General features: G+C 50.5%; 1 protein-coding gene across 1 annotated transcript; it reads left to right on the top strand.

Moving 5' to 3' along the window:
- The first annotated feature begins 3352 nt into the window (after nt 1–3352).
- FAM167A (family with sequence similarity 167 member A) lies at nt 3353–24591 on the top strand. Its single transcript, XM_079298239.1, has 3 exons — nt 3353–3701; nt 10817–11355; nt 21904–24591. The coding sequence occupies exons 2-3, from the start codon at nt 10978–10980 to the stop codon at nt 22165–22167; spliced, it is 642 nt and encodes a 213-aa protein (XP_079154365.1). The 5' UTR covers nt 3353–3701; nt 10817–10977; the 3' UTR covers nt 22168–24591.

Here is a 24591-nt window from a genome sequence, read left to right as displayed (position 1 = left end):
TCCCAAGAATCCAACAGTCCTCTGGAAAAGGTCCTGTGCCCAGGGATGCTGTGGGAACTGGCAATCTCTGGAGCTCTGCATGCAACAGAATGGATTCCTTGTGTCTGAGGAAAGGAAAAAATTACTGAGCCATAGGTGTGGACAGTGCTGGTGTTACACATGTTTATTTTGACTGATCACACCTAATTCCAGGTGTCCACTGCAGGTGGTTGATGTTAGAGCATCAGCAGTGGGAGCACCACTCTTCTTCACCAGCTCCACACTAGGGTTTTATTTTAATTTTTTTTATCCAAGTAAATCCAGGCCAAAAAACATCCAAACCCCATGGACTGGCTTCAGAGGGATGAGGCTGCAGCCTTTCACTGCTATCTTATGGCAGCTCATTTGAAATCCATTACACAACTGAATTAAAAATAAACATTTACAGAAGAGGGAGCGGGTGACAGTGTGTGGTCTGTTCCTGTGAGGAGACAGACAGACAGACAGACAGACAGACAGACAGACATCCAGCCTTGGGAGAAACACCTCTGCTGTAAACTCACCCTGCTGGACCTGGGCTCTGCTCCTGACCCTGTCTGGCCACCTCCCTGTGGCCAACACTCCTGGCTATCAAATCTGGGTGGATGAACCCAGCTTGTTTGTCAGGAAGTGGCCCCAGTCCTGATCATTCCTGAGCCATGTCCTGGGATTGCTCATCCCACACCAAAAACAGGCCAGGGGCTGCTTCACCCTCTGCCTGTCTGCTCCCAGATGCTCTTTGGTTCATGTTTTGATTTGGAGGATAAGTTGCCAAAAATGTTGAACCTCCAAGTGCTTGATGGGCCAGGCTGTAGTCTGTGAGACCCAGCAATAGGATAACAGGAAGTTCCAGCAAGTTCCACCTGGACATCAGGAAGAACTTCCCTGTTGTCCTGGTTTGAAGGACAGGTATCTGCCAATAAAGGCAGGAGCTTCTCTTTGAAATGGAGACTGTAAAATCCTTCCCTTCAAATTATTATAGTTTTGAAATTAAAGGGCTCTCAGGCAAAGATATGGGAATTAGGAATAACAGTTCCTTACTAGGAAAATTAAAATAGAAATACAGCATTACAAAGAACAATCCCAAACCCTGCCAGAGTCAGAATCCAAGCTGACACAGTCAGTCAGTCAGGGTGGTGGCACAGTCCCATTCCATGGTGGCTGCATCCTCCTGCAGGGGCAGATGTGGTTCAGCTGGAGCAGTGCTCCTGGAGAAGGTGCAGTTTTCCTCTGAAGGTGCAGGGATGATGTGGAAAGGTCCAGTTTTCCTCTGGAATCCAGTGGAAAGGCTGCTCTGGTGTTCCAAATCTCAGTTTTTGTCTGGGTAGGAAAGGCTTGGCTCCTGCCCTGACTGGAGCATCTCCCAGTGGGATGATGGAATTTTATCAGCCATGCACTGGGACTCAGTGGCCATGAACAGGAGATATCTCCTGGAGGGAGGATGGGCTGTGGAAAGATAAAGATGATTGCCCAGCTGGTTTAAAGATGGCCCATTAGCAGAGAATATGTGCCAGGAGATCAGGGGCACTGCCCCAGCTGGTTTAACAGATGGGGACAGAATACACATTGCTGGCCACAGCAACCCAACACATCTGTGCAGTGACCAAGCACTGAACAGATTGTCCAGAGAGGGTCTGGAGTCTCCTCACTGGGATATTCCAGAGTTATCTGGACACAACCCTGTGCTCTGAGCTCTGGGATGGCCCTGCTGGAGCTGGGAAGTGGGACCAGTTGACCCCACTGCGATACCTTCCAATCTCCCCCATCCCTGGGATTCTGTGATTCCTTGTTAAGAGTTCCCATGCAGCTGTAGATCTCTGTCAGACAGTTTTAACACTCAGGCAAGAGCTCTTCCATCTCCCTTGGTGCCTCTCCATCATCATCAGCCTTCAGGTGCCTCCCTGCAGCACAGCGAGAGCTGATCACCAGGCTGAGTTTGCATATGCAGATCTGAAATCTAAAAAAAAAAAAAACAGAGGGGAAGTAGGCAAAGCAAAAAAAAAAAAAAAAAAAAAATTGCATTTTCATCAGAAATGTGAAATTCTGCTGTTCATTCTGAATCTGCATTACTGCATCCAGGGCACCCCCCCCCCTTCTTTGCACTCCAAATTTCCAAACCCTGTGCAGGCACAGCCTCTAAATTACTGTGGGGGTCTGGGGTACCCCTGGCATTGGAAGGCAGGAGGGAAACCCCAGCCCTTCCATGAGGAGCTCAGGAAGGGGCTGTAAATCTCCCTGTTCCTGCAGGGGGGAAGAGGGATGGTTCAGAGAGGAGAAGGAGAGGGTGGAAAAAAAAAAAAAAAAAAAAAAGGAAAAAAGGCTGTGAATGGGTTTCTCTCACAAAAGCTGAATGTGGGAATGAGGGGATGGGCCTGGATGGTTGGGGGTCACTGGCCAAGGATTAACCCTTTAGAGCACCAGCTTTACAAACATGTGAGCCCCCAGCTTTGGAGAGGGGTCTCCAGGCTTTGAGAGGTTAACCTCCAACTTCTGGGGAGGGGAGGGGAGGGGAGGGGAGGGGAGGGGAGGGGAGGGAAGGGAAGGGAAGGGAAGGGAAGGGAAGGGAAGGGGAAGGGAAGGGAAGGGAAGGAAGGGAAGGGAAGGGAAGGGAAGGGAAGGGAAGGAAGGGAAGGGAAGGGAAGGGAAGGGAAGGGAAGGGAAGGGAAGGAGGGAAGGGAAGGGAAGGGAAGGGAAGGGAAGGGAAGGGAAGGGAAGGGAAGGGAAGGGAAGGGAAGGGAAGGGAAGGGAAGGGAAGGGAAGGGAAGGGAAGGGAAGGGAAGGGAAGGGAAGGGAAGGGAAGGGAAGGGAAGGGAAGGGAAGGGAAGGGAAGGGAAGCTGCTGAGATGTTTTTCAGCCCTGCTGGGGCAGCTGTGAGAGCAACAGGAGCTTCCCCAGCACAAAATTCAGGCACAGGCTGGTCCCTAGGCTGGTTTCTGCCCGGGATGGATGGTACCAGCCAAGGTGCCCCGAGGCACTACCCTGGCTCTTCCCAGAGATGCTGAAGCATCCTTGCAAAATCCCCCTCGGCGCATACTGTAGCACTAGAAAAATTTATCCCAAAGCTCTCCCCAGTGCCAGAGGACCCCAATCTCCTTGTGGGGCTGATATCCTTGTAAAAAACACGATCAGCATGGTGTCGGGAAGAGGCACAGATTCCTCCGGGAGCATCTCCTGCAAGCCTTGGGTGCCTGCGCTCCGTCCCTGCTCTGCACGCCGAAAGCATCGCTGGCTTTCCTCCCTCTCCTGGGTGCCGGAGGATGTTTAGGACCCGGGCTGTGCAGCTCCTCCCTTTTCAGGTCTCTCCAGGGTTATTGCTTGGTGGGAGGTGGGTCCAGGGCTTGGTGGTATGAATGAAAGAGAGAGAGAGAGGGGAAATCGGCACTGAAAAGCTCCAACTGGAATAGCTCGCCTGTCTCCAGGCAACATCCCTGACGCAACCGCTGGGGAAAGAAAAAAAAAAAAATAAAAAAAGTCCCCTAAATGAAAAAAAAAAAAAAAAAAAAAGCCCGAAAAACAAACCAACCACCACACACACGGATTTCTGAAGCGAGACACGGAGGAGGAGGATGAGACAGACTCCGGGAGGCGGTGGTGACACCGATCTGCCAGCACCAAGCTGGGGACCCGAGGTGGCAGGAGGCAGCCGAGATGTCCGTGCCATCCCCTCTCTGATCCCAGCCCCGGTAAGTTAATCGCTGGCGGTGGTTTTTGGGGACAGAGCCACCCTGGGGACCCCCGGCAAGGAGCAGAATCCCTGGGGAGCAGCAGAAAGGGTGGTGGGGATGGGTTTTGGTGCTGGCTTTGCAGCGTGTCCCCCTTGCCTCAATCTCCTCGCTATTCCCTGGAGATCGGGAATGCTCCCTCCCGATGATGTTGGTGGATTTTGGGAGCAGCGTGGGGCTCCTCGCCGGCTCCAGGAGGATTTTTCGGCAGGGATGCTGGCCGGGTGTCGGGACAATCACCTGTTGCTCGCTGTGCCCCCAGGCTGGGATGTGCAAACCAGGGCAGTTTTGTGGGGCTGTGCAGTGCAGATAATGTTGGGATCAGCCTCGCAGGGCGTAGCTCCCCCGGCTTTTGGAACCAGGCTGAGCAGAGCAGGTCTCCACCTGCTCGGGTCTGGCCCTCGCAGCTCACGTTTGCACCAAGGAGAGGGAAAAAAAAACAAACAAAAACCCGAAAAAACCAGCCAGAACTTCTTCAGTGCCCTTTGTAACATCTTGGGGCTAATTGTTAGAATAATAGCACGGGTGTGTGTGCGAGCCCAGCCCGAATTGCCCGGGATGCTGCACACAGGGCACCATCCCCATCCTACAGCCTGCACCCTCTCCCTCCGGGCTGCCCCACACCCCTCCCCGCTTTCCTGCCATCTCCCCTGGAATTCCACAACCCTGCACCCTCCGGAGCTTTTCTACATGGGGAACTCAGGGGAGGAAAGGGGGGGAGAATGGATGAAAATCAAAAAAGCGAGTTCCCGGTTTCCAGCGGGGAGCTGTGCCAGCTGGATGCTCAGGCTTTGTCTGCCCGTATCCGAGGAACTCCCCACTTTCCAGCGGGAACGAGCTTGGTTTGGCTGCTGTGGGCTCTCTCTGTGCCAGCCATCATTTCAGCACACGGGAGCTGCTGCTGGTTTTTGCATCCCAGCTCTTCTCTGCTTTTAAATCCCCATTAAATTCCCACCTCCCCTTCCCCATCCTTCGTGGTTGGGGGGGGAGTCTGTGCACCACAAAAATCCAGCAGAACGGGAGGAATCTGGATTCTGCAACAGCCCTGCAGCCATTAGGTGTTTGCAAAATGTAGCAGAGACGCTGCAGGGAAAAAGGAAAAAAAAATATAAAAATAATCAACCTCAAAGCAGCGTAGCCCTTCTGGGGGGAGGGAGAGGAGGGTCTGTTTGAAATGATTTTAAATCCCACAGTGCAGCTCAGAAGAGCAGGGAGAAGACAGGTCTGTTGGACAGTCATGGTTTGGATAATTGGATGGGACAGGGGGCATGTAAAGGGGATTAGGGGGTCACCCAGGGGCTGACCCCACTCCCCTGATCATGGTAACTTGGAGCCTGGGGGTCTCCAGTGGGAGCTGGCCCTGGTGTTGTCTCTGCAGGGGCTGAGCTTTGTGCTGGGCAGATTGGAGTTCAACAAAACAACAATTAAAAAAAAAAAGGTTAGGGTTGTTTTGTTTGGTTGTTTGGTTTTTCTTTTTTTTTTTTTTTTTTTTCTTTTTTTTTTTTTTTTTTTTTTTTTTTTTTTTCTTTTCTGAAAACATGCCCTTGCATGCTGCATTTGGGGAAAAAATAACTCCCCATACCAGCCCCCTGGGAAGAGAGCCTTTCTCAGCCTGCCCTGGCTCATTCCCAAGCAATCCCAACCCTTTCCATTACCCTGGCCACACGGGCACAGAGGTCCCAGCCTCTCTCTGCCATGCTTGGGGTGGCAGCAGGGCAAAAAGGGGAACAACCAGCTGTGCCAAGGCACAGATCCTCTGGGGGCATCTCTGGGAACAGGTTGGCTGTGCCACATCTGAGATTAGCTCCAAAACCTGCCAGGAGCCTGGGGCAGTGTGTGGAGAAGAAACCCTTGCCCATAATCCCTGGCTTCACAAAGCTCAGAACACACCGAGGGTGGACGTGGTGACTTCACCAAGAACCTGAAAACTTCCCTTTTCTTCTGCTCCTTGGTCCTTTTCCTCCTCAGAGGAATCCTACCTGCTTTGGGCTGGTGGGTTGAAAGCACTGACCCCATTCAGCTCCCCAGTTTGCAGCTACTTCCAGCTGACTGGAAGACTGGTTTGCTGGAATGCCAAATGCAGGATTTCCACACAAAGCCTGGAAATCTGCTGATGGAGGGGAGCCTAACTGGCCTGGAAATGGAGCTGCAAGGGTCCATGTGAAGCAGGCAGCAGCCTCAGCCCCGCTCCCTCACCAGGAGCCTGCCAGGACCTGTGTGGGGGATGCAGGAGGGATGAGGTGCAGTCGGGCAGGAAGGTGCAGATTGTTTATTGAAACAGGTTCTGACTCTGCTGATGCTGGAAATCAGCCAGGGAGAAGTGCCTCGGGGCAGGGAGTGCAAACTGATCTCACAGAGTCACAGAATGGTTTGGGCTGGAAGGGAGCTCCCTTCCATAGAGCTCATGGGCAGGGACACCTTCCACTGTCCCAGGGTGCTCCAAGCCCTGTCCAGCCTGGCCTTGGACACTGCCAGGGGTGAAACAGCCACCTCTGCATCCCCTCACTGCTCTGATGGATTTTCTGCAGCCCCCACTGCCCTCCCCTCCTCCCTTGCAGTGTTCAGGGCTCTTTCTGGGGCCATTTGGGCAGAAGGATGTGCCAGAGCAAACTCTCCTCTTGCTCCAGCTCACATGTGAATGGAAAACCCTTCTTTTTCCCTTTTCCTCATTTTTCTGTGAATGCCATCTATGCTTGCAATGACCACTTTGGTTTCAGCAATCATTTTTCCATGGAGAAAGGAACATAGGCAGGAGTGTGGCCTGAAGGTCTCTACTGTCACCTGTTCAGTGTCACTGAGGCTCTGCCATGTCTCCTGAGCATGGGCAGAGCCCCTTCCACCCTGTCCTGACCATCCTGAGCAGGCAGAGAGCATCTCATCCTGACAGCACAAATTCCAGCCCTGGAGAGTGTCCTGGCTTTGGGATCAGACAGCTCTTCATGATGCTGGAATTTTGTCCTTCTGAAGGGAGGGCAGCTGAAGGTCACTTTGGGACCAGGCTGGTTTTCTGCAGGAGAGGATTTCAGCTGCTACAGAGAAGGATTGAGTGGGTAAACACTGAATAATAAAATCCAGCTCTCCTCAGAATCAGTGGGGTGGCTGGGGATTTGTTCTCCACCTCTGCAGGACCCTTGTGCACAGCAGCAGGGTTGGGGGCTCTGACAGGGTGAGGAAACCCCCAACTCCCCAGATCCCCACAGCACAGCAGCTGCTCTCCTGACAGAGCTCATTCTGGCATGGGGAAAGGAGTGAGTGATGTGCAGCCACCCTGCAAGGCAGCCACCAGCTCCAGGGAGCTGCAGTGCTCACCCTGATGGCTCTCTCCTTCCCTCACCCCATTCCTGAGGCCTCTGAGTCTCTGCTGCCCTGAGGATGCTCTGGATGCTCATCATCAACCTCCTGAGCAGCAGAGTCCTCCCTCACTCCATTGCTATGGCAACCCCTTCTCACAGGCTTCTCCTCTCTCTGCCCCTCTCCCAACCTGCAGCAGCCACCCGGGGGGGGTCAGGGACCTGCAGGGGGGTCAGTCACCCCCACCCCATCCCTGTGTCATTGCTGTGCCAGGAGGGAGGCAAACACAGCTCTCCCTGCCCACCAGGCACTGTGCCCCAGCTCAGTGTTCCTCCATCCCACCTTTTCAGGCTCAGGGTCCTGCTCTGCTGCTGGACAGTGATGTTGGCAGCCTGGATTTGCTCCAGGGGTTTCCTCTATAGGATCAGGGGGTGTCTGCATGGCCAGGGTGATCCCTTTGCAAATATTCAGAGCAAATGATCAGGGGAGGCACATCCCAAACTCCATGGGTCATAGGGGGTGTCCCTGCACCCCCTGGAGCACCCAGATGAGCCCTGGAGACACCAGGGGTGGATTCTGAACATCTCTGAAAATCCTCAGAGCTTTGAAAAGCTGAAGAAAAGCTGTACAGTCAATTGTGCAGACTGACTTCTCAGTGAGAGGGAAACTGAGGCACAAAGGGGCTGAGGTGCTTTTTGAAGGTCAGGCTGAACCATTGCCTCTGCCCTGTTTGCTCAATGCCAGAAGTGTCTGTGTGGCCAAAGGAGCTTCTGTCAGCTGGGGCTTTGTCTCATATTGAGGCTTTTTTGTCTTCCCAGCCTCCAGAGGAGCAGAATTCCTCTAACACAGACTCCTGCAGTCACTCTGCTCCTCTGCAATAAGAAATGGTGTTACAGGGATCCACAGTCCACCAGGGATAGTGAAGGAAGAACGATTTGCTCCCCACCCCTCCACCTTGGCTGATTGTTGATCTCCCAGTTTAACATTCCTATTCTTCCTCCATCCCACACTTGTGCTTCTGCTGATCCCTTGGGGTAGGTCAGTTGATTCCTCCAATGGAAACCTAATCCAAGAAAGAAATTAAAGGGGTTTTTTGTTGCTGTCTCAGTGACCTGTTGTGTTCTGTGCTTTCAGGATTCATCTGAGGTAAGGGGGGAACCCCTGAGAGGGATTCTTAGTGAGGTGTGAGCAAACCCTCACCCTGCTTGGGGCTGAACTCATTACCCCTAATGAGGGGTGGCAGGAACTCCCTGTGGCAAGTGTGACAGTGAGACAAATCAAGGATTAATCACTTAAACCCCCTCACACAGGGCAGGGAGACTGGGAGTGTGTGGATTTGAGCCAGAGGCAGGTTTGTTCCTGGGAATTTGGAAACTCTCAGGCACCAGAGGGTTTGTGTTACAGCACAAGGGCATTTTTCACACACTTACAACTTTCAGATCTCTTTCTCCACAGCAGGTCTTTGATCCAAGTCTGAGATATTGATAGGAAATTAGAGGTGGCTCCTTTCTGTCACTTCAGAGTTTGGACAGGCTGGGGAAGAGAGCTGCCAATTTAGGGGCTTGAGAGGGAATGAGACGTTTCATGTTACACCAGAGAGAAAGTGAAGGATGGGATGGGCTGAACCAATGCTGCTTTTAGGGTAGAAACACCAAATCCCCTCCAGAGCTGCTGGGAGTTGTGGTGACAGGGAGGGGGGGATGGCAGCAGGGCTGTGACAAAGGGGATGCTCCAAGCTGCTGTCATGTTTTCATGGTCCAGTGCTCCAAATGTTAACTGAGCTGTGCCCAGGGCTCAAATACCAGGGGCCATTGCCACCCTGAGGGTTCCACAGATGCTGAAGAACAGGACTGAAGAGTTGGTGTGGGGCTCTGCTTTGTAGCTGTGGCATTTAGAAAATGATTAAAATATGATCTTTGCTGGGGATTAGCAAATCCAGCAGCCCAGTGTGGAACTGCAGCAGATTCTTGGGCTGATGGGTTTGGGCCACCCTCAGCAATTTCCACAGAAAACTCATAGGACAGGGAAAAAAAAAAAAAAACAAAACTCAGAAATGAGGTCTTTAGAGTCATTACTTGTTTTCCTTTATTGATTTGGGGAGGCTGAAGCTGGAAGAAAGGAAAATCCATCAGCATGCCCGGAGCCCTGCAGGGCAGCCCACTGCTTTCCCCTCTCTTTTCCAGCAGAAAAAGGAAAATTGTTGCTGTTCCAGGCACGAGATCTGTTGGCTTCAACCTGACAGAGTGTCTGTGAGTGCTCCCTCTCCCTGTAAAACTCTCATTAACATAAATAGGAGCAGGAAGGAGACCACAACATGACTAATTCTCCACCCCCACACTGTCTGTGTGTACACTATCAGCTCCTCCTTCAGCTCATGTGCCCCCACACAATTGTTGGGATAAGTCTTGCTCTCACTCAGTGTTTATTTTAAATTGAATCTTCTTACTGAAAAGGTTGGAGAGGCGTAATTATGGTCTGGATTTCAGAGCTGCACATGCCTTTGTGGGAATGGCAGGCAGAAGAATGGCTGAGTAGCTCTAGGAAGCTGCACACATCCTGCCTGGTTTTCCAGGCATCTCACCAGGCAGGCAGAAAAGTGTTTTGTGTTGTGCCTGTCGTTCAGAGGAGAGCTCTGGATCTATTCCTAGCTCAGCTATAGATGAGCACACGACCTTGAGAATGTCTCTTATCTGATCCTGCTGGCAAATGAATGCAGAGGCTGCCTGAGCTTAACTCTTGGAGAGTTGTTCCTCTGCCCCTGCAGGTGCCAGGGTTTGTCACACCAGCTTTGGGCACAGCTCCCAGGAGTGCTGGAAGGAGGAGGAGTGGGGAGGAAGCTCCTGGTTTCTCTGTGCTTCTGCTCCCAAGGGGTGTTTGAAGGGACCATTCCCACTGGGCAAGCTGGATGTGGCCAGTGGTGGAAAACACAAGTCCAAGTTTCCCTGGGTGTCTGAACCCAAACCATGCCAACACCTCAGTAGTTCCTCACATGGCTGGGACTGTGCTCCTGACTGGAGCCAGAGGGGCAGGAGGGGACTGAATCCTCAGGCTGCAGCTTTAGCAAAGCCAGAACTAAACCCTGATCTGTAAAGCTGCAGGGGGGTGTAGTGTGGGGAAGAGTAAGTCCCTTTTCCCAGACTCAAACTCTTGGATTCACAGAGTCACAGAATGGTTTGGGTTGAAAAGGACCTTAAGGATCATCCAGTGCCACTCTCTGCTATTTGCAGGGACACCTTCCACTATCCCAGGTCACTCCAAGCTCTGTCCAACCTGGCCTTGGGCACTTCCAGGGATCCAGGAGCAGCCACAGCTTCTCTGGGCACCCTGTGCCAGGGCCTCACCACCCTCACAGGGAAGGATTTCTGCCTACTATCCAATCTAAACTTCCCCTCTTTCAGGTTGTCCCATTTCATCTGGACCTGATTTGCCCAGGGTTTGCCAGGCAGAAAATCAGCAAAGCCAGACAGCCCAACATCAGCAGCAGCCACTGCTGTCTGCAGAAACTTTGGGCTCTGGGAATGTGTCTGGCCTTCTTGGCAACTCTTCCATGGCCCCTTGAGTTAAGATTGGAGGTGTAGGTGACTAGAGTTTTGGTAAAAGCCAGAGCCTGTCTGTTCCTGGTCCAGAGCACTCAGATATCTGAGCTGAGGTCACCCTCCCCAGCAGCACCTTGGCAATGAGCCTCTCCCAAAATCCTCACTCCCCTGCTCCAGCAAGAGCCGCCTCTCCTTCCTCACTCCCTTTTCCTTCTCAAAAACAAACCTTTTATTTTTTTTCCCTTCTAGGTGTTCCTGCAAGGCTGGTTTGGTGCTTGAGCAGTGGCCCACACCTCAGCTGTTTTCCAGGGAGCTGTGTTGAGCACCTTGTGACACCTGCTCAGACCCTGAGGATTCTCATCTCCATCCTTTGTCCTTTCCACCTCTATGCCTTTGGACCCCCAGAGAGGATGTCTGTGCCCCAAATCCAAATAGAAGAGGCTGTGGACAGCATGGATGCTGGCTCTGGGGGGGTTCCTCCTCCAGATGATCACCTGAGGACCCTCAAGGCATTGACAGAGAAGCTGAGACTGGAGACCAGGCGCCCTTCCTACTTGGAATGGAAGGCAAAGCTGGAGGAGCAGGCTTGGAAGAGCCCCCAGCCCCAGGGAGATGGGGAGGACGAGGCCACCAAGGCCAAAAATACCCCAGGAGAGACTGTCCCCATGAGGAAGGTGCAGCTGCACCTCAATGGGAGCCCTGCCCAGGACAAGGGGACTGTCCCCTCGGGGAGAGTAGGTGGCTTTGAGAGCATTGATGAAGCTCTGACGTGGCTCAGGAAGGAGCTGGTGAGTGATTGCCTGTCCCTGTCAGCACAAATTCTCAAGGGGGATAAAAATGAAAGAGTGGGGAAACTCCTGGTTCCTACCTGCCTTCAGCCCCAGGTGGAAAGGCAACAATCAGTAATTGTGTTTTTCATCACTGATTGTGTTTTCCCTCACTGGTTGTGTTTTCCATCACTGGTTGTGTTTTCCACCCAGGTCCATCCTCTGTTGCCTTTTTCCTGATTCAAACCAGTCCACATCTCAGTCCTTCCATTCCCATCCCAGCTTTGGGCCCTGTCTCACACATCAGTTTATTTCTGGTGGTTTTGTGCTGGACATTTCACAGAAGAGGAAAAAATTGCTTTGTGTTTTCTAGGAACCTGTGCTAGGAATATCCAGAGAGCCAGGGCACAGGGCTGGAATTCACCTTTTCTCTGTCATTTTGTTCTTTGGCACAAATTTATCCTGGGCCTGACCCAGCTCCCAGCCAAACTCAGGAGTGAGATCCTTGGGGATAATTCCCAGGTGGATGCCCCAAGCCTGACAGAGCTCAAGAAATGTTTGGAAAACACTTGTAGGCACGTAGAGTGATTTTGAGGTTGTCTTGTGCAGGGCCAGGAGTTGGACTGGATGATCCTTGTGGGTACCCTCCAGCTCAGGATATTCTGATTTTCTGGAGGTCATTAGGAGGAAATGTCCCTGTCAGAGCTGCAGACTGAGTTCAGGTGCTCTTCACATGAGTAGAAGCAATCAGACACCAAAAGGACACTTTCCAGTGATCCTTCCCTCCTGGATCCTTCCCTTCTCCCCACTGGCATGAAAAGCCTTTATTATTTGGCCCAAATCACTGGAAGTGACTCATGACACGTGGCTTTGTTTCTGTTGCCCAGTTGGAATTTTTCCTGAGAGTCCCAGCAGGAATATTTGCAACAGAGGCTGAGCCATCACTTGTGGCCAACACTTGTGAATATGTCAAAAACACTTTGTTTGTGAGAAGCCCTGAAATCTTTGAGGAAAACATAAATGAAGAAGTTTTAAAGATTTCTGTGTGACTTTTGCTTCAGATAATGTTGATTTGTCATCTTTCTGTTGCTGTATTCACCCAACTCCACTGGTCCCCTGAGGAATTATTACAGAGGTGGCTCTGGATGTTGCACTTTGGTAATTTTTTCTCAGGATTGTGGCTTTCAGGAGTTTAGGACTGTTAGGAACAGCTTTGAGATGATTCCCTACAACCCCTCAGTGCTCTGGAGAAACCTCAGCTCCAGATCTGAGTGCAATTTAAATTCACACTTGATGTAACTCCAAATTCAAGATGATCAAAGAGAATAAGAAGCAGATTTTCCTTCCTCAAAACCCTGGGTTTTAAAAGATTGGGTTTTTTTTTTCAATCTCTGGAAGTACAAATTGTCTCAGAGCCTGATTCTACCCCTTAGACTGGGGTTGTGTATCTAAACCAACATCTGCCAAAAACTGAAAGTTTAAATGAAAGACAAGAAAAGGCCAAGGCAAACCCTAATTTGTCCCTCACTTTCCATTTCCCAGCCACTTAATTACACCAGTCTTGCTGGATCTGGATGTGACTGGTAATTTAGAACAATTTCCCCAAAAGAGAGAGCAATTTTTTTTTTTGACTGACCACAGGGTGAAATGGCAGTGCTGGAGGCACGAGTGTGGGTAAGAGCTGCCAGGAACCAAAAGGTGCATTTCACATTACACTTCAAGGGTGAAATGCAGGGGTTTTTTATCAAATAAAGGAACAAGCTGCCAAACATCCCAACACAGACAAGGTTTTTTTCTTGCTTTCCTCTTGTTGTGGTAGCAAAGCCTTCAGGAGGATCCAGAGCAAGGGGAAACTCAAAAACCAACCAGGTCCTGGGGTGATCCTCCAGCAGGGGAGGGGGGATTCTGTCTCTCTGTCCCTCTCAGGTGAGACCCCACCTGCAGAGCTGCTCCAGATCTGGGACCCAGCACAGGGAGGAGCTGGAGCTGCTGGAGAGTCACAGGAGGCACCAGGATGAGCAGAGGATGGAGCAGCTCTGCTGTGGGAAAGGCTGAGGGAATTGGGAGTGTTCAGCCTGGAGAAGCTTTGGGATGAGCTAGTTGTGACCTTCCAGTTCCTGGAGGGAGCTACAAGAAGGATAGAGATGGACTTTGGACAAGGGTCAATGGCTTTCCACTGCCAGAAGGCAGCTTAGATGGGAAATTGGGAAGGAATTCTTGGTGGTGAGGGTGCCCAGAGGAGCTGTGGCTGTCCCTGGACCCCTGGAAGTGCCCAAGGCCAGGCTGGATGGAGTTTGGAGTGACCTGGGATAGTGGAAGGTGTCCCTGCCATGGCAGGGGTTGGAATGAGATGAGTTTTAATGTCCCTTCAACCCAAACCATTCCACAGTTCTGTGATTCCATAATATGGTTATTTAGTCTCTGCAGGATTCAATCCAATGAAGGGGCAAAGCTGGTGAATGTGGAGGTTCTTTCCATGCAGGGAAGAAGAGCAGCAGCTGTGTCCTTGCAGGATGAAATGCAGAGTGTGCAGCTCCATCAGCCCAACCCTGACACAGCTCCCAGCCTGTCCAGGCTGGGCTGCTCCAACAGCATCACCTGGGATGGTTCTGGCTTGTCCCAGGGAGCATCCTGCCAAGCACTTGGAGCTTCAGGAGATTGCAAATGCTGGGGACTGTTCCCAACAGGCAATTGGTACCACCCAGTCTGGGATTTAACTCTACCCCAGCCAAAAGCAGCAGAGTCAAGAGAATAAAGTTGGTGCTGTCATAGAAGTGTTTAGGTGGGGAAAACCCTCTAAGGTCATTGAATATCACCACTCCCCAGCACTAAACCAGGTCCCCAGGCCACATCCACACAGCTTTCAAATCCCTGCAGGGATGGGTATTCCTCCTCTGCCCTGGGCTGGGCAATCCTTTTGCTGAAGAAATTTTTCCTAATATCCAATTTAAACCTCACTTTGTGCTACTTGAGGCCATTTCCTCTTGCCCTATCTCTTATTCCTCCCAATCTGCACAAAAGTCATCATCTGACACTGCAAGGAATTTTCCTCTGTGTCTCCAGAATTTGATTTGGCTTCAGCCACGTTCAGGCTGCTCACGTTGGGAAGTGAAGCAAAAGACAAAAAAACCTCAAGGTTTTATTATCCATCTGCTTTTCTTGGCCTGTCCCCCCAGGTGACTGTCCCAGACCCTGGGCAGGGTTTGTAGGACTGACACAAACCCACGTCAGCTGGGCCCTGCTGAGAAGCTGGCCCCGAGAAGCTGATTTATTCAGACATGCAAACTGCTCTTGTTTTTGTGCTGAGAGGCTCTGTGGAGGTGTAGGAGCAAATTGCAGCTCTCAGCATGTGCTGAGCTGCCCCAGGGCTGGAGCATTTCCCTCCCCAGCTCCTCCTGCCTCTCCTCTGCCCTTGTGTTTGCCTTTGCACTGTCAAGTGTGGCAGCTCCTCATCTGTGCTGAGAGCAAAACCATCACCAGCCCAGGGATGGTGACAGACTTGAGGGGTCACACTTTGCTCTTTGTTTTTGAAATTGGATAGGTTTTACAAGTTATAAAATTAGGCACTCAAAGTGCTCCCCCTCCTAAGTATGGCTAAAGTACAACCCTATGAAAAGGGACATCTTAGAACAGTTCTAATTTTGTTCTTTTAGGAAAAATGAGTTTTCTGTCTCAAATTCACCAGTTTGGCACTGAAATCTGGAGCGTGTGAGCCAGAATGCAGGAAAGTCTTGAAAAGGAGCACAAAAGTCTGATGGTCCCTCCTGGGAAATCATGAAACACCTCTGTCCCATTGGTCAGATTTTAAAAAAAATATATTAAACACTTTTATTTCCATTTGGGACACTTATATGTGCTGAGCAAGTGCTTGAGTGAGTTTAAACAATGAGGCAGCACCAAATTTTCTCATTTTGTGGGGGAGAGGAGCCCCTGGCACAGAATGCCCAGAGATGCTGTGGAATTCCCATCCCTGGAAGTGTCCAAGGCCAGGATGGACAGGGCTTGGAGGAATCTGGGATAGCAGAAGGTGTCCCTGTCCATGGCAGGGATGGAATGGGATCAGCTTTAAGGTTCTTTCCAACCCAAACCATTCTGTGACTCTGTGACCTCTGCTGTGAAATTGCTGAAACTAGGGAAGAGTTTAGGATTTATTATGGAGCAGAACCATCCCCAAGGGTCCTTTTGGGTGCAGCCACTCTGTTCTGGGGAGAGGGGGAGCCAACACAGCCTAAACAGCACTGAGGAAGAGTGAGAATTTGGGAATCAAGACAGGCTTTGCATGAACCAGCTCTCCTGGTGGTGGTGGAGAACTCCCAGGTGCTCCAGAAGGAGCTGGGATAACTCACCTGGGACTGTGGATTGCACCACAAGGGTGTGAGCACCTAAAATAAGCCATGACTGGGTGGCATCTGAGCACCTTTGAAGAAGCCCCAAGCCAACACACAGAGGATGTGGACTTGTCTGAAGGGTTTGGCAAGGATCTGGCAAGTGGCCTGTGCTCCTTTGTGCTGGAATCCAAGAGGCTGCACTGAGCAAAGTGCCAATCCACATTTCAGTTTCTTTTGATCTTTTGGAAATGAAAAGGGCTGGTCCTGTGGGAGCAGCTGCCTCTCCATCCATCTGAGCTTCATGGAGCAGGCTGGGACTCCATCCATGGCACTCTTCTCTTTTTGGGAAGAAAGGGAAATCTCAAAGAGCTCCTCATCTCCATGCCTTGAGGGGCTGCCTGCTGAAAAATCCCTCAAAAGCAATGCAGAGAAAAGATGGGCTGCTGGAAATGGGGAAATTATTTGTCTTCCTGTGTGTTAAAGGCAAAATTGAAGGCAACTGCTTGTAACTATTTAAGAGGAGCCACCTGGACTGGAAAACAGGAAAGGATTCATCCAAAGTTTTCTCTCCTTCACTCATATGGGAAATTCTGAGGCTCAATCCAATCAGAAAATCCTCCCTGGGTTCATAGGATCCTGTGGTCTTTGCAGTTGTTTCACTGCCAGGGAAGATCTGAGTTTGGTTCCCTTTCCACCCTGGGAAGTTCAACCCAGCATCCTGTGCATTCCAACAACATTCCCTGGCCATGCTGGTGAGAAACAGCTGGGGCTGGGTGTGCAGAGAGGCAGAATGGGTTAAAAAGTTGGTTTTTATGAGCAAGACACACCTAAGGTTCTTCCTGCCCTGGACATGAGAAGATGGAAGGAAATAAAAAAAAACCTGGATGCTCACCACAGGTTTCTCCAGGATGCTGCTCCCCTGTGTAGGATCCTGCTGCCACCTCACAGGGATAAACTGGAGGGTGGATTTACATTGTGGGTGAGCTCTGCAAACCCAAAACCCCACAGCTTCCCATGCTGTGGCCCCTGTAATCCCATTATTCATCCCCAGGCAGCTCTGTGGAGTTCTGTTGGTTTGACAGTGCTGATTTCAAAGGGGGATCACTCATCCTTCCCAAGGATTGTTGGTCCTCAGCATGGGATGGGGGAATGGTTTCAGTATTTGTGCAGAGCTCTGTGAAGTGGAAGGAGAATGAGGATTTCTGGGTTCTGGCTGAAATTCTACTAAAAATTCTGGGAGGGTTTGGACAGGGCAGTGTTTAATGGGACAATTCCATGGATGCAGGACAGGGGGTTTGCATCTCAGGCCAAGCCCCAGGGATGAGTGTGAGGAGAGAGAGTTTGTGCCCTGCAGAGCAGCTCAAAATTTTGTGTTCCTTTTGTGCTCCAGCCTCTGCCCAGCTGTCACCCCTCAGAGCTGCCTCCTCAGGACCTGCCACCAGGCAAGGAACTCCCAAACCCTTGGGAAGACCAGGCAGCTTTCCAAGGAGCACAGGCAGTGTCTTGGTTTGGAGGACAGGTGTCTGCCAATAGAGGCAGGAGCTCCTCTTTGAAATGGAGAATGTAAACCCCTTCCCTCCAAATTATTATAATTTTGAAATTAAGGGTCTCTCAGGCAAAGATATGGGAAGCAGGAATAACAGTTCCTTACTAGGAAAATTAAAATAGAAATACAGTATTACAAAGAACAATCCCAAACCCTGCCAGAGTCAGAATCCAAGCTGACACAGTCAGTCAGTCAGGGTGGTGGCACAGTCCCATTCCATGGTGGCTGCATCCTCCTGCAGGGGCAGATGTGGTTCAGCTGGAGCAGTGCTCCTGGAGAAGGTGCAGTTTCCTCTGAAGGTGCAGGGATGATGTGGGAAGGTCCAGTTTTCCTCTGGAATCCAGTGGAAAGGCTGCTCTGGTGTTCCAAATCTCAGTTTTTGTCTGGGTAGGAAAGGCTTGGCTCCTGCCCTGGCTGGAGCATCTCCCAGTGGGATGATGGAATTTTATCAGCCATGCACTGGGACTCAGTGGCCATGAACAGGAGATATCTCCTGGAGGGAGGATGGGCTGTGGGAAGATAAAGATGATTGCCCAGCTGGTTTAAAGATGGCCCATTAGCAGAGAATATGTGCCAGGAGATCAGGGGCACTGCCCCAGCTGGTTCAACAGATGGGGACAGTTCTGGCCACATCAACCTAACAGAGGCAGGCACAGCCCTCATCCCATCTTCCATCTCCTCCTCATCCCCTCGTGGAAACACAGAATTGTTAAGGTTGGAAAAGCCCTCGAAGATCATGGAGTCCAGCTCTTAACCCAGCACTGCCAAGGCCAACACTAAACCATGTCCCCAGGTGCCACATCCACATGGTTTTAGCCAACCATTGCCAGGCTTTGTTCCTTATCCTCATTTTCTGGAGGGCTTTGCCTTCCAGCTTGTGTGAAATCAAACAGATTTCTCAAAAAAGAGGGAAAGCAAGAAACAGTCAGAAAATGTAAAGCTGGTTTGCAAGAGAAAAAAATCACCTTTAACTTACACCCCTCTGCACAATGGCCTCATAATTCTCTTTTGAATCCTTTTTTTTTTTTTTCAGCAGAGCCTTTTTTTAATCTCACATTTCTTCCAAATATTCAATGAAAGCCTTTGTTGGCATTTCTTAGGTAACTTGATACACAAAGAAGAAAGAATGACCCAGGGTCACTTCCATAACACCTGTGATTGCCTCTCTGATAAAATGTCAGCATTTGTTGTGAAACAGGGAAAAATATCAACAGATTTTTTTTTTTATTGTAACTCAGCTGGGAGAATAAAAACCTGCCAAGTAGCATTGCTCTGCAGGGGGCACAGGTTGTAAGAGAGGAAATAGTGGGTTTTTTTTGATAAAGATAAATGGCCACAACCCTGCCAACAATTTGGGAGAGATTTCCTGAGAGAGAGAGAGAGATATTCACTCAGAGATTGGTACAAATGTGATTTAATCCTTTCCAGACAGCCAAGGTGGGGTCTTATTGCTGGCTGGGAGCATCAGGCAAGGTCCTCCAAGATGCCTCTGTAGTGTCAGAGAATATAGAATGGTTTGAAGGGATTTAGATACAAAAAAAAATAATTCTTCCCTGTGAGAGTGGTGAGGTCACAGATTCCCATCCCTGGAAGTGTCCAAGGCCAGGATGGATGAGCTTGGAGCAAACTGGGACAGTGGAAGGTGTCCCTGATCATGGCAGGGGATGGGACTGGATGATCTTTAAGGTCTCTTCCAACCCAAACTGTTCTGGGATTCTCTGATTGCCTGGAGGAGGAGGGATTGTGGCACAAGGTAAAGCAACCCTGAGGCTGCTTTGGCTCACACCCTCCTTGCAGCAGCCCTTGTGTCGTGGAAGGGTCTCATGTAGGAATATCAGGGTCTCAGGGGGGTCTCTCAAGGGGAACTTCCCCTCCTCCCTTCCCTTCTGCAACTCCATGCATAGACCACCAGGACAGGAATAATTGCCTCCCTTCCTTCCCCCAGAGCTACATCTGCACCCACAAAATGAGCAGCTCATTTCCAGGGAAACTGATATGGTCTGATCACATCCATGCTGATAAAATCCAGGAAAGGGAAGTTTATCCCAAAACACAGAATCACAGAGTCCTAGAACTGTCTGAGTTGGAAGGGACCTTAGAGGTGACCCTGTTCCAGCCCCTTCTGGTGAGCCTGTTCTGCTTCTTCCCCACCTTCTTTTCTTTGTATCTTTTGTGGTTTTGTTGCTTTTCTATGGAGAGAAGTGGGATTGGTTTTGATCTGCTTTTCCATCTCTGCCTGCTCCTGTTTGCCAGGCTGAGTCCCACACCAAGTGTTCACCTCCTTCCTTCACTACCCACAGCATCCTGAATAAATTTTCTTAATTATGAGTTCGATTTTATTTTTTTTTTTTAATAAAAGACCTCTTTCCTTTCATTACTTCTGAATCTTTCACCTTTCCAAGCCAGGTGCCAGGGGAGGAAAAAAATACCTCCAAAACACTTAGATCATTAGCTTGGAGGTTGTAGTTCTCTGTCCTGTGGGAAACCAGGGATGTCCCATCCTGAGAGCCACTCCAAATCACAGAGATAAAATAAGCTACAGAGGAGGTGGAGTCTATCATGGACCAGCTCTGATTTATGCAGGCTGAAAATCCAGGCTCAGTATTTGGGGATCAGTTATTTGGTGTTCTTTTAATTGGTCCTTTCCACCTCTAATTGCTCTGTGTCCCCGTGGCTGCTGCCTTATGAGCAAAATTAATTTGGGCTTTGTTTAATGTTGAGATGGAGGCTCTGAAGCCTGACAGATACCCAAGCCAACAGCCTTGGCATGGCTTTAATTCCAGTTTCCTGGTGCTTTGAAAACCTGAGCAGGCACAGAATTTCTCAATTATTAAATTGTGAATTGAGCTGGTATTTTTTGGGATGCATTGCTGGCTTGGAAGATCCCTCTCTCCCTCACAGATTGAACACCTCTAGATGAGTTCACAGAATCAGCTAGGTTGGAAAAGGTCTTTGAGACTGAGTCCAACCTATGACCTAACACCACCTTGTCAACCAGACCATGACACATTCATGACACATTCTTTAAACACCTCCAGGGATGGTGACTCTACCAAAACCTGGGCAGCCCATTCCATGCCCAATCATTCTTCCTGTGAAGAACTTTCTCCTAATGTCCTAAACTTCCTCTGCAGCACCTTAAGGCTCTCCTCTCATCCTGCTGCTGGTCCCTTGGGAGCTGCACCCTTCTGTCAGGGAGTTTTGGAGAGTGATCAGATCTCCCCTGAGCCTCCTTTTCTCCAAGCTGAGCCCCTTCCCCATCTCCCTCAATCTCTCCCCACAGGGCTTGTGCTACAGACCCTTCCCCAGCCTTGTCACCCTTCTCCAAGAACCTCAACATCCCTTCTTTCCCAGTGACCCAGCACAGCCTCCAGCAGGTGCTGCAGTGTGCTTCTTGTTAATAGTGTGTTTTATTATTGCCTAAGTTTATGGTTTAGTCCAAGCTGTGCCCTCCCACTTACCTTGTCAATCTATCCTGAATTCACTGTCATTTCTATTTTGTGCCAACCTCCTGCTTGAAGTTCCCCTTTGGAAATCCCCTAAAACTCCAGGTCACATTAGTCCATGTGTCCCAGCTTTCCTCCCTACCTCTGTCATTGGACAATGCCTTTGTGAACCCTACCCAAGAATTCCTCCAATCTGCTAATAAATTGTACCTTCCCCTTGAACCTCCCCCCTATTTAAGTTGATAGACCTTCACCATGTTTGTCTTTTATGTTTGCCTTTGTGCCCCCAAAGTAATAAATCCTTTTTATCCTATACAAAAGACCTCCCCTTTTTCCTTGCCTCCCTGGAACACAATCTGACAGCCAAAAAGGCCATGGAGCCATAGCTCTAGACACATGTCCTGGTTTGGAGGACAGGTGTCTGCCAATAAAGGCAGAAGCTTCTCTTTGAAATGGAGAATGTAAACCCCCTCCCTACAAATTATTATTATAATTTTGAAATTAAGGGGCTCTCAGGCAAAGATAGGAGAATTAGGAATAACAATAATTTACTAGGAAAATTAAAATAGAAATGCAGTATTACAAAGAACAATCCCAAACCCTGCCAGAGTCAGAATCCAAGCTGACACAGTCAGTCAGTCAGGGTGGTGGCACAGTCCCATTCCATGGTGGCTGCATCCTCCTGCAGTGGCAGATGTGGTTCAGCTGGAGCAGTGCTCCTGGAGAAGGTGCAGTTTCCTCTGAAGGTCCAGGGATGATGTGGAAAGGTCCAGTTTTCCTCTGGAATCCAGTGGAAAGGCTGCTCTGGTGTTCCAAATCTCAGTTTTTGTCTGGGTAGGAAAGGCTTGGCTCCTGCCCTGGCTGGAGCATCTCCCAGTGGGATGATGGAATTTTATCAGCCATGCACGGGAACTCAGTGGCCATGAACAGGAGATATCTCCTGGAGGGAGGATGGGCTGTGGGAAGATAAAGATGATTGCCCAGCTGGTTTAAAGATGGCCCATTAGCAGAGAATATGTGCCAGGAGATCAGGGGCACTGCCCCAGCTGGTTCAACAGCTGGTGACAGAATTCACATTGCTGTCACATCCTGTATCACAACCCAACACAGCACATCTCAGGCCTCCTGTCCCTGGGCTGTAACTCACTCTAGGCACAGGACCATAGCAGCAAAGTGAGCACAGCCATTATATCAAGCAGAGAGGCAGCAAATTCACCACTAAACCCATTCTCTTCCCTCCCTGCTGCAGGCAGAAATGCGCCTGCAGGACCAGCAGCTGGCCAGGCAGCTGATGCGGCTGCGCAGCGACATCAACAAGCTGAAGATCGAGCAGACGTGCCACCTGCACCAGCGCATGCTCAACGATGCCACCTACGAGCTGGAGGAGAGGGACGAGCTCGCTGACCTCTTCTGTGACTTCCCCCTCGTGAGCTCCTTCAGCCTCTCCACGCCCCTCAAGCTCATCGGGGTCACCAAGATGAACATCAACTCCCGCCGGTTCTCGCTGTGCTGAACGGGGAGGGGAAGGAGAGGGAAGGATGGGGGAGATGGGAGAGGGTTCTCTCTGCCTCGTGGGTGGGTGAGGAGAGGCCGAGGAGGAGCAGAGGGAGCCAGCAGAGAGCCCACAGCTCGTGGTGGCAGCGTAGAGGTGAGCACTGGAATGGCCTGGGGATGCTCAGGGGAAGGCAGGACCTGCGTGGAAGGAGCCTGGAGAGCATCCAGACCCAGCACATGCACTCAGCTCCTTTGTCAAGTCCCTTCTCCTCCTCTTCCTCCCACAGGACGCAGCTCAGTGTGGGTGGATGTGCTCAAAAAGGTCAAAGAAGGGGTCAAAAATCAGCCACAAAGCAAAATCCCTCTTCCCTTCCCCTTCCCCTCCTCCCAGGCTGGAGCAACAGTGTCACTGTCCTCCATGGGTGTCCCCTTGGGCACCAACCCTCAGCCTCTGCTGCTCCAAGCACGGGATCCATGGGGCTGTTGGGTCCAATGGTACCAACCCCAAGAAGTGGTGAGAAGATGTGCTTGTTGGATTGCTCCATAAAATCCAGTGCACTATGGCTTCATTTCAGCTGTGGTGTAGATTATGGACTCACTGTGGGCCCATTCAGAGATTCCAGCTGACCAGAAGCCTCCTGTGTGCCCTGGAAGTCACACCCAGAGCAATACACATTTCTGATCCTATTGGATCCTGTTGTCAGCCAGAAGACACCCTGTGGCTCACTCTTGCAAACAAGGAAAAGTTGAACCCAAGGCATCTCCTATCAGAGAAATCCCCATGCTGACACCCCCCAGCAGCAGCACCAGCAAACCTTGGGTCCTCTGTAGCAACACACATCCTTCAAAGAGAGGAACTTCAAGAGGAGAAAGAGGACTTTTGGGTAATGAACTCAAAACAGGACTTAAATTTTAAGGGAGAAATTGCTGTGATGAGCTTTGGACCTGCAGCAGCACAGGGGGTTCCCTCCCTGCCTGCCCAGCAGAATGTGAGATGGATGATGTATTTTCTTGCCTTTCAGTGCACAAGGCTGCCTGTACCTGGCACAAGGGGCAGAGACCTCTGGTGCTGCCCAGAAGGGACTCCAGAGGTCCTGCCATGGCAAATTTGGGACACCTGGCAGCCAGGACAGTACAGATCAAGTGTGGATGCCTTGTGCCCACACTGCTCCTGACCTGGTCAGAGTGGAACAATCCTGCTCAAGGTGTCCCTGCCCATGGCAGGAGGGCTGGAACCAGGAGGTATTTCTGGTCCTGTCCAACCCAAACCTTTTTGGGATCTCAGCCCCTTGGCTGAGCACACCTGGCTGTGCCCACAGCTCCAGCCCAAAGCCTGGGCAGCAGCAGGAGGAGCAATGCCCCTGCTCAGGGAGCTGTGGCTGTGTTTGATGTGCCTGTAGCTGTTTGTGAGCTCTGTGTGTGTGTGTCAGTCTCTGTGTGTGTGCAGCTGAGCCCGCGACACTCCGCACTGGGTTCATGCCTTTGTTCCAAAAAACCCTGATGGGAGCTGGGGTCCAGTGAGACCCCAACGTGCCTGGGAAGGTGCAAGGAGGCTTCCAGACCTGGGGTTTTAAGTTGGTGGAGAGAAGACAAATAATTAATGTGCCAGGTCTGCATGTTAGGAACAAATTCAGGGGCTCACAGATGCCCCAACCCCTCCATGGTGCCTCCCAAAGCTCCTGAGTATCTTTTCCTTCTGCTAAAGGAGCAATTTTAGGCACCAGAGCTTTGTCTGTACCATCAGCACCATGCCTGGGTGCTGAATCTTGTGCTCCCCAGGTGAGGAAAGTTTATTTTGGGTTGTGACCAGGCTGTCACTTGGCCCCTGGACAAGCCACAGTTTACTAGGAACAGCCTTATTTCCCCATGGACATCTTGGAAAAAAAAGAACCAACACCTCATTGAAATTCTTCTTTGTTTACTTTTTTCATACAAATAAATCAGTTTGTGTCCCACATGTTGATTTTCAGAGGCGTTTTCAATCAGAAATTATGTTTTTCCATGACAATAATGCCTTGGGAAGGGGGATTGGGTCTCTCTAGGGTCAGCTGGAGTCGAGTTTGTCTGGTAGCCAAAAGCAGGAGGTTAATTCAAGCACAATCTCAGAGGGTCATTACACGTAGCATTAGAAAATCAGACGTCTGGGCTCCAGACATGTATTTTCTGCATTAAGGGGGATGAGGGATGAGTGTATCTGCCAGCTGTTTTGTCAAAATGCACAATTTTTTAATTATAAAAACTCTGTCTGTATTGATTTCTGCCTCTGGTCTCTCTCTGCATTGGGGAAGCACCAGGATGGTGTGTCCCAGGATTACAGGTGTGCCAGGTTTTTTTTTTCCTGACAGGTTTTTGTATCCACTCACACCCATCACCTCCACCTGGAAGTCCAGGAGAGATGGGAGGAAAATAAGGTTGGATCACTTGAGGTGTATTTGGACAAAAA

This window comes from Erithacus rubecula, assembly GCF_903797595.1.
Source record: "Erithacus rubecula genome assembly, chromosome: 2".
NCBI lineage: Eukaryota > Metazoa > Chordata > Aves > Passeriformes > Muscicapidae > Erithacus > Erithacus rubecula.
The sequence above is the reverse complement of the archived record's forward strand: the minus strand, read 5'-3'. Positions and strand labels throughout refer to the sequence as shown.

Excerpts from the sequence above, each read along its gene's own strand:
- FAM167A (XM_079298239.1), top strand. The coding sequence starts at position 10,978 with ATGTCTGTGCCCCAAATCCAAATAGAAGAGGCTGTGGACAGCATGGAT. Across the intron at positions 11,356-21,903 it reads CGTGGCTCAGGAAGGAGCTG|GCAGAAATGCGCCTGCAGGA; the intron begins GTGAGTGATTGC and ends TCCCTGCTGCAG.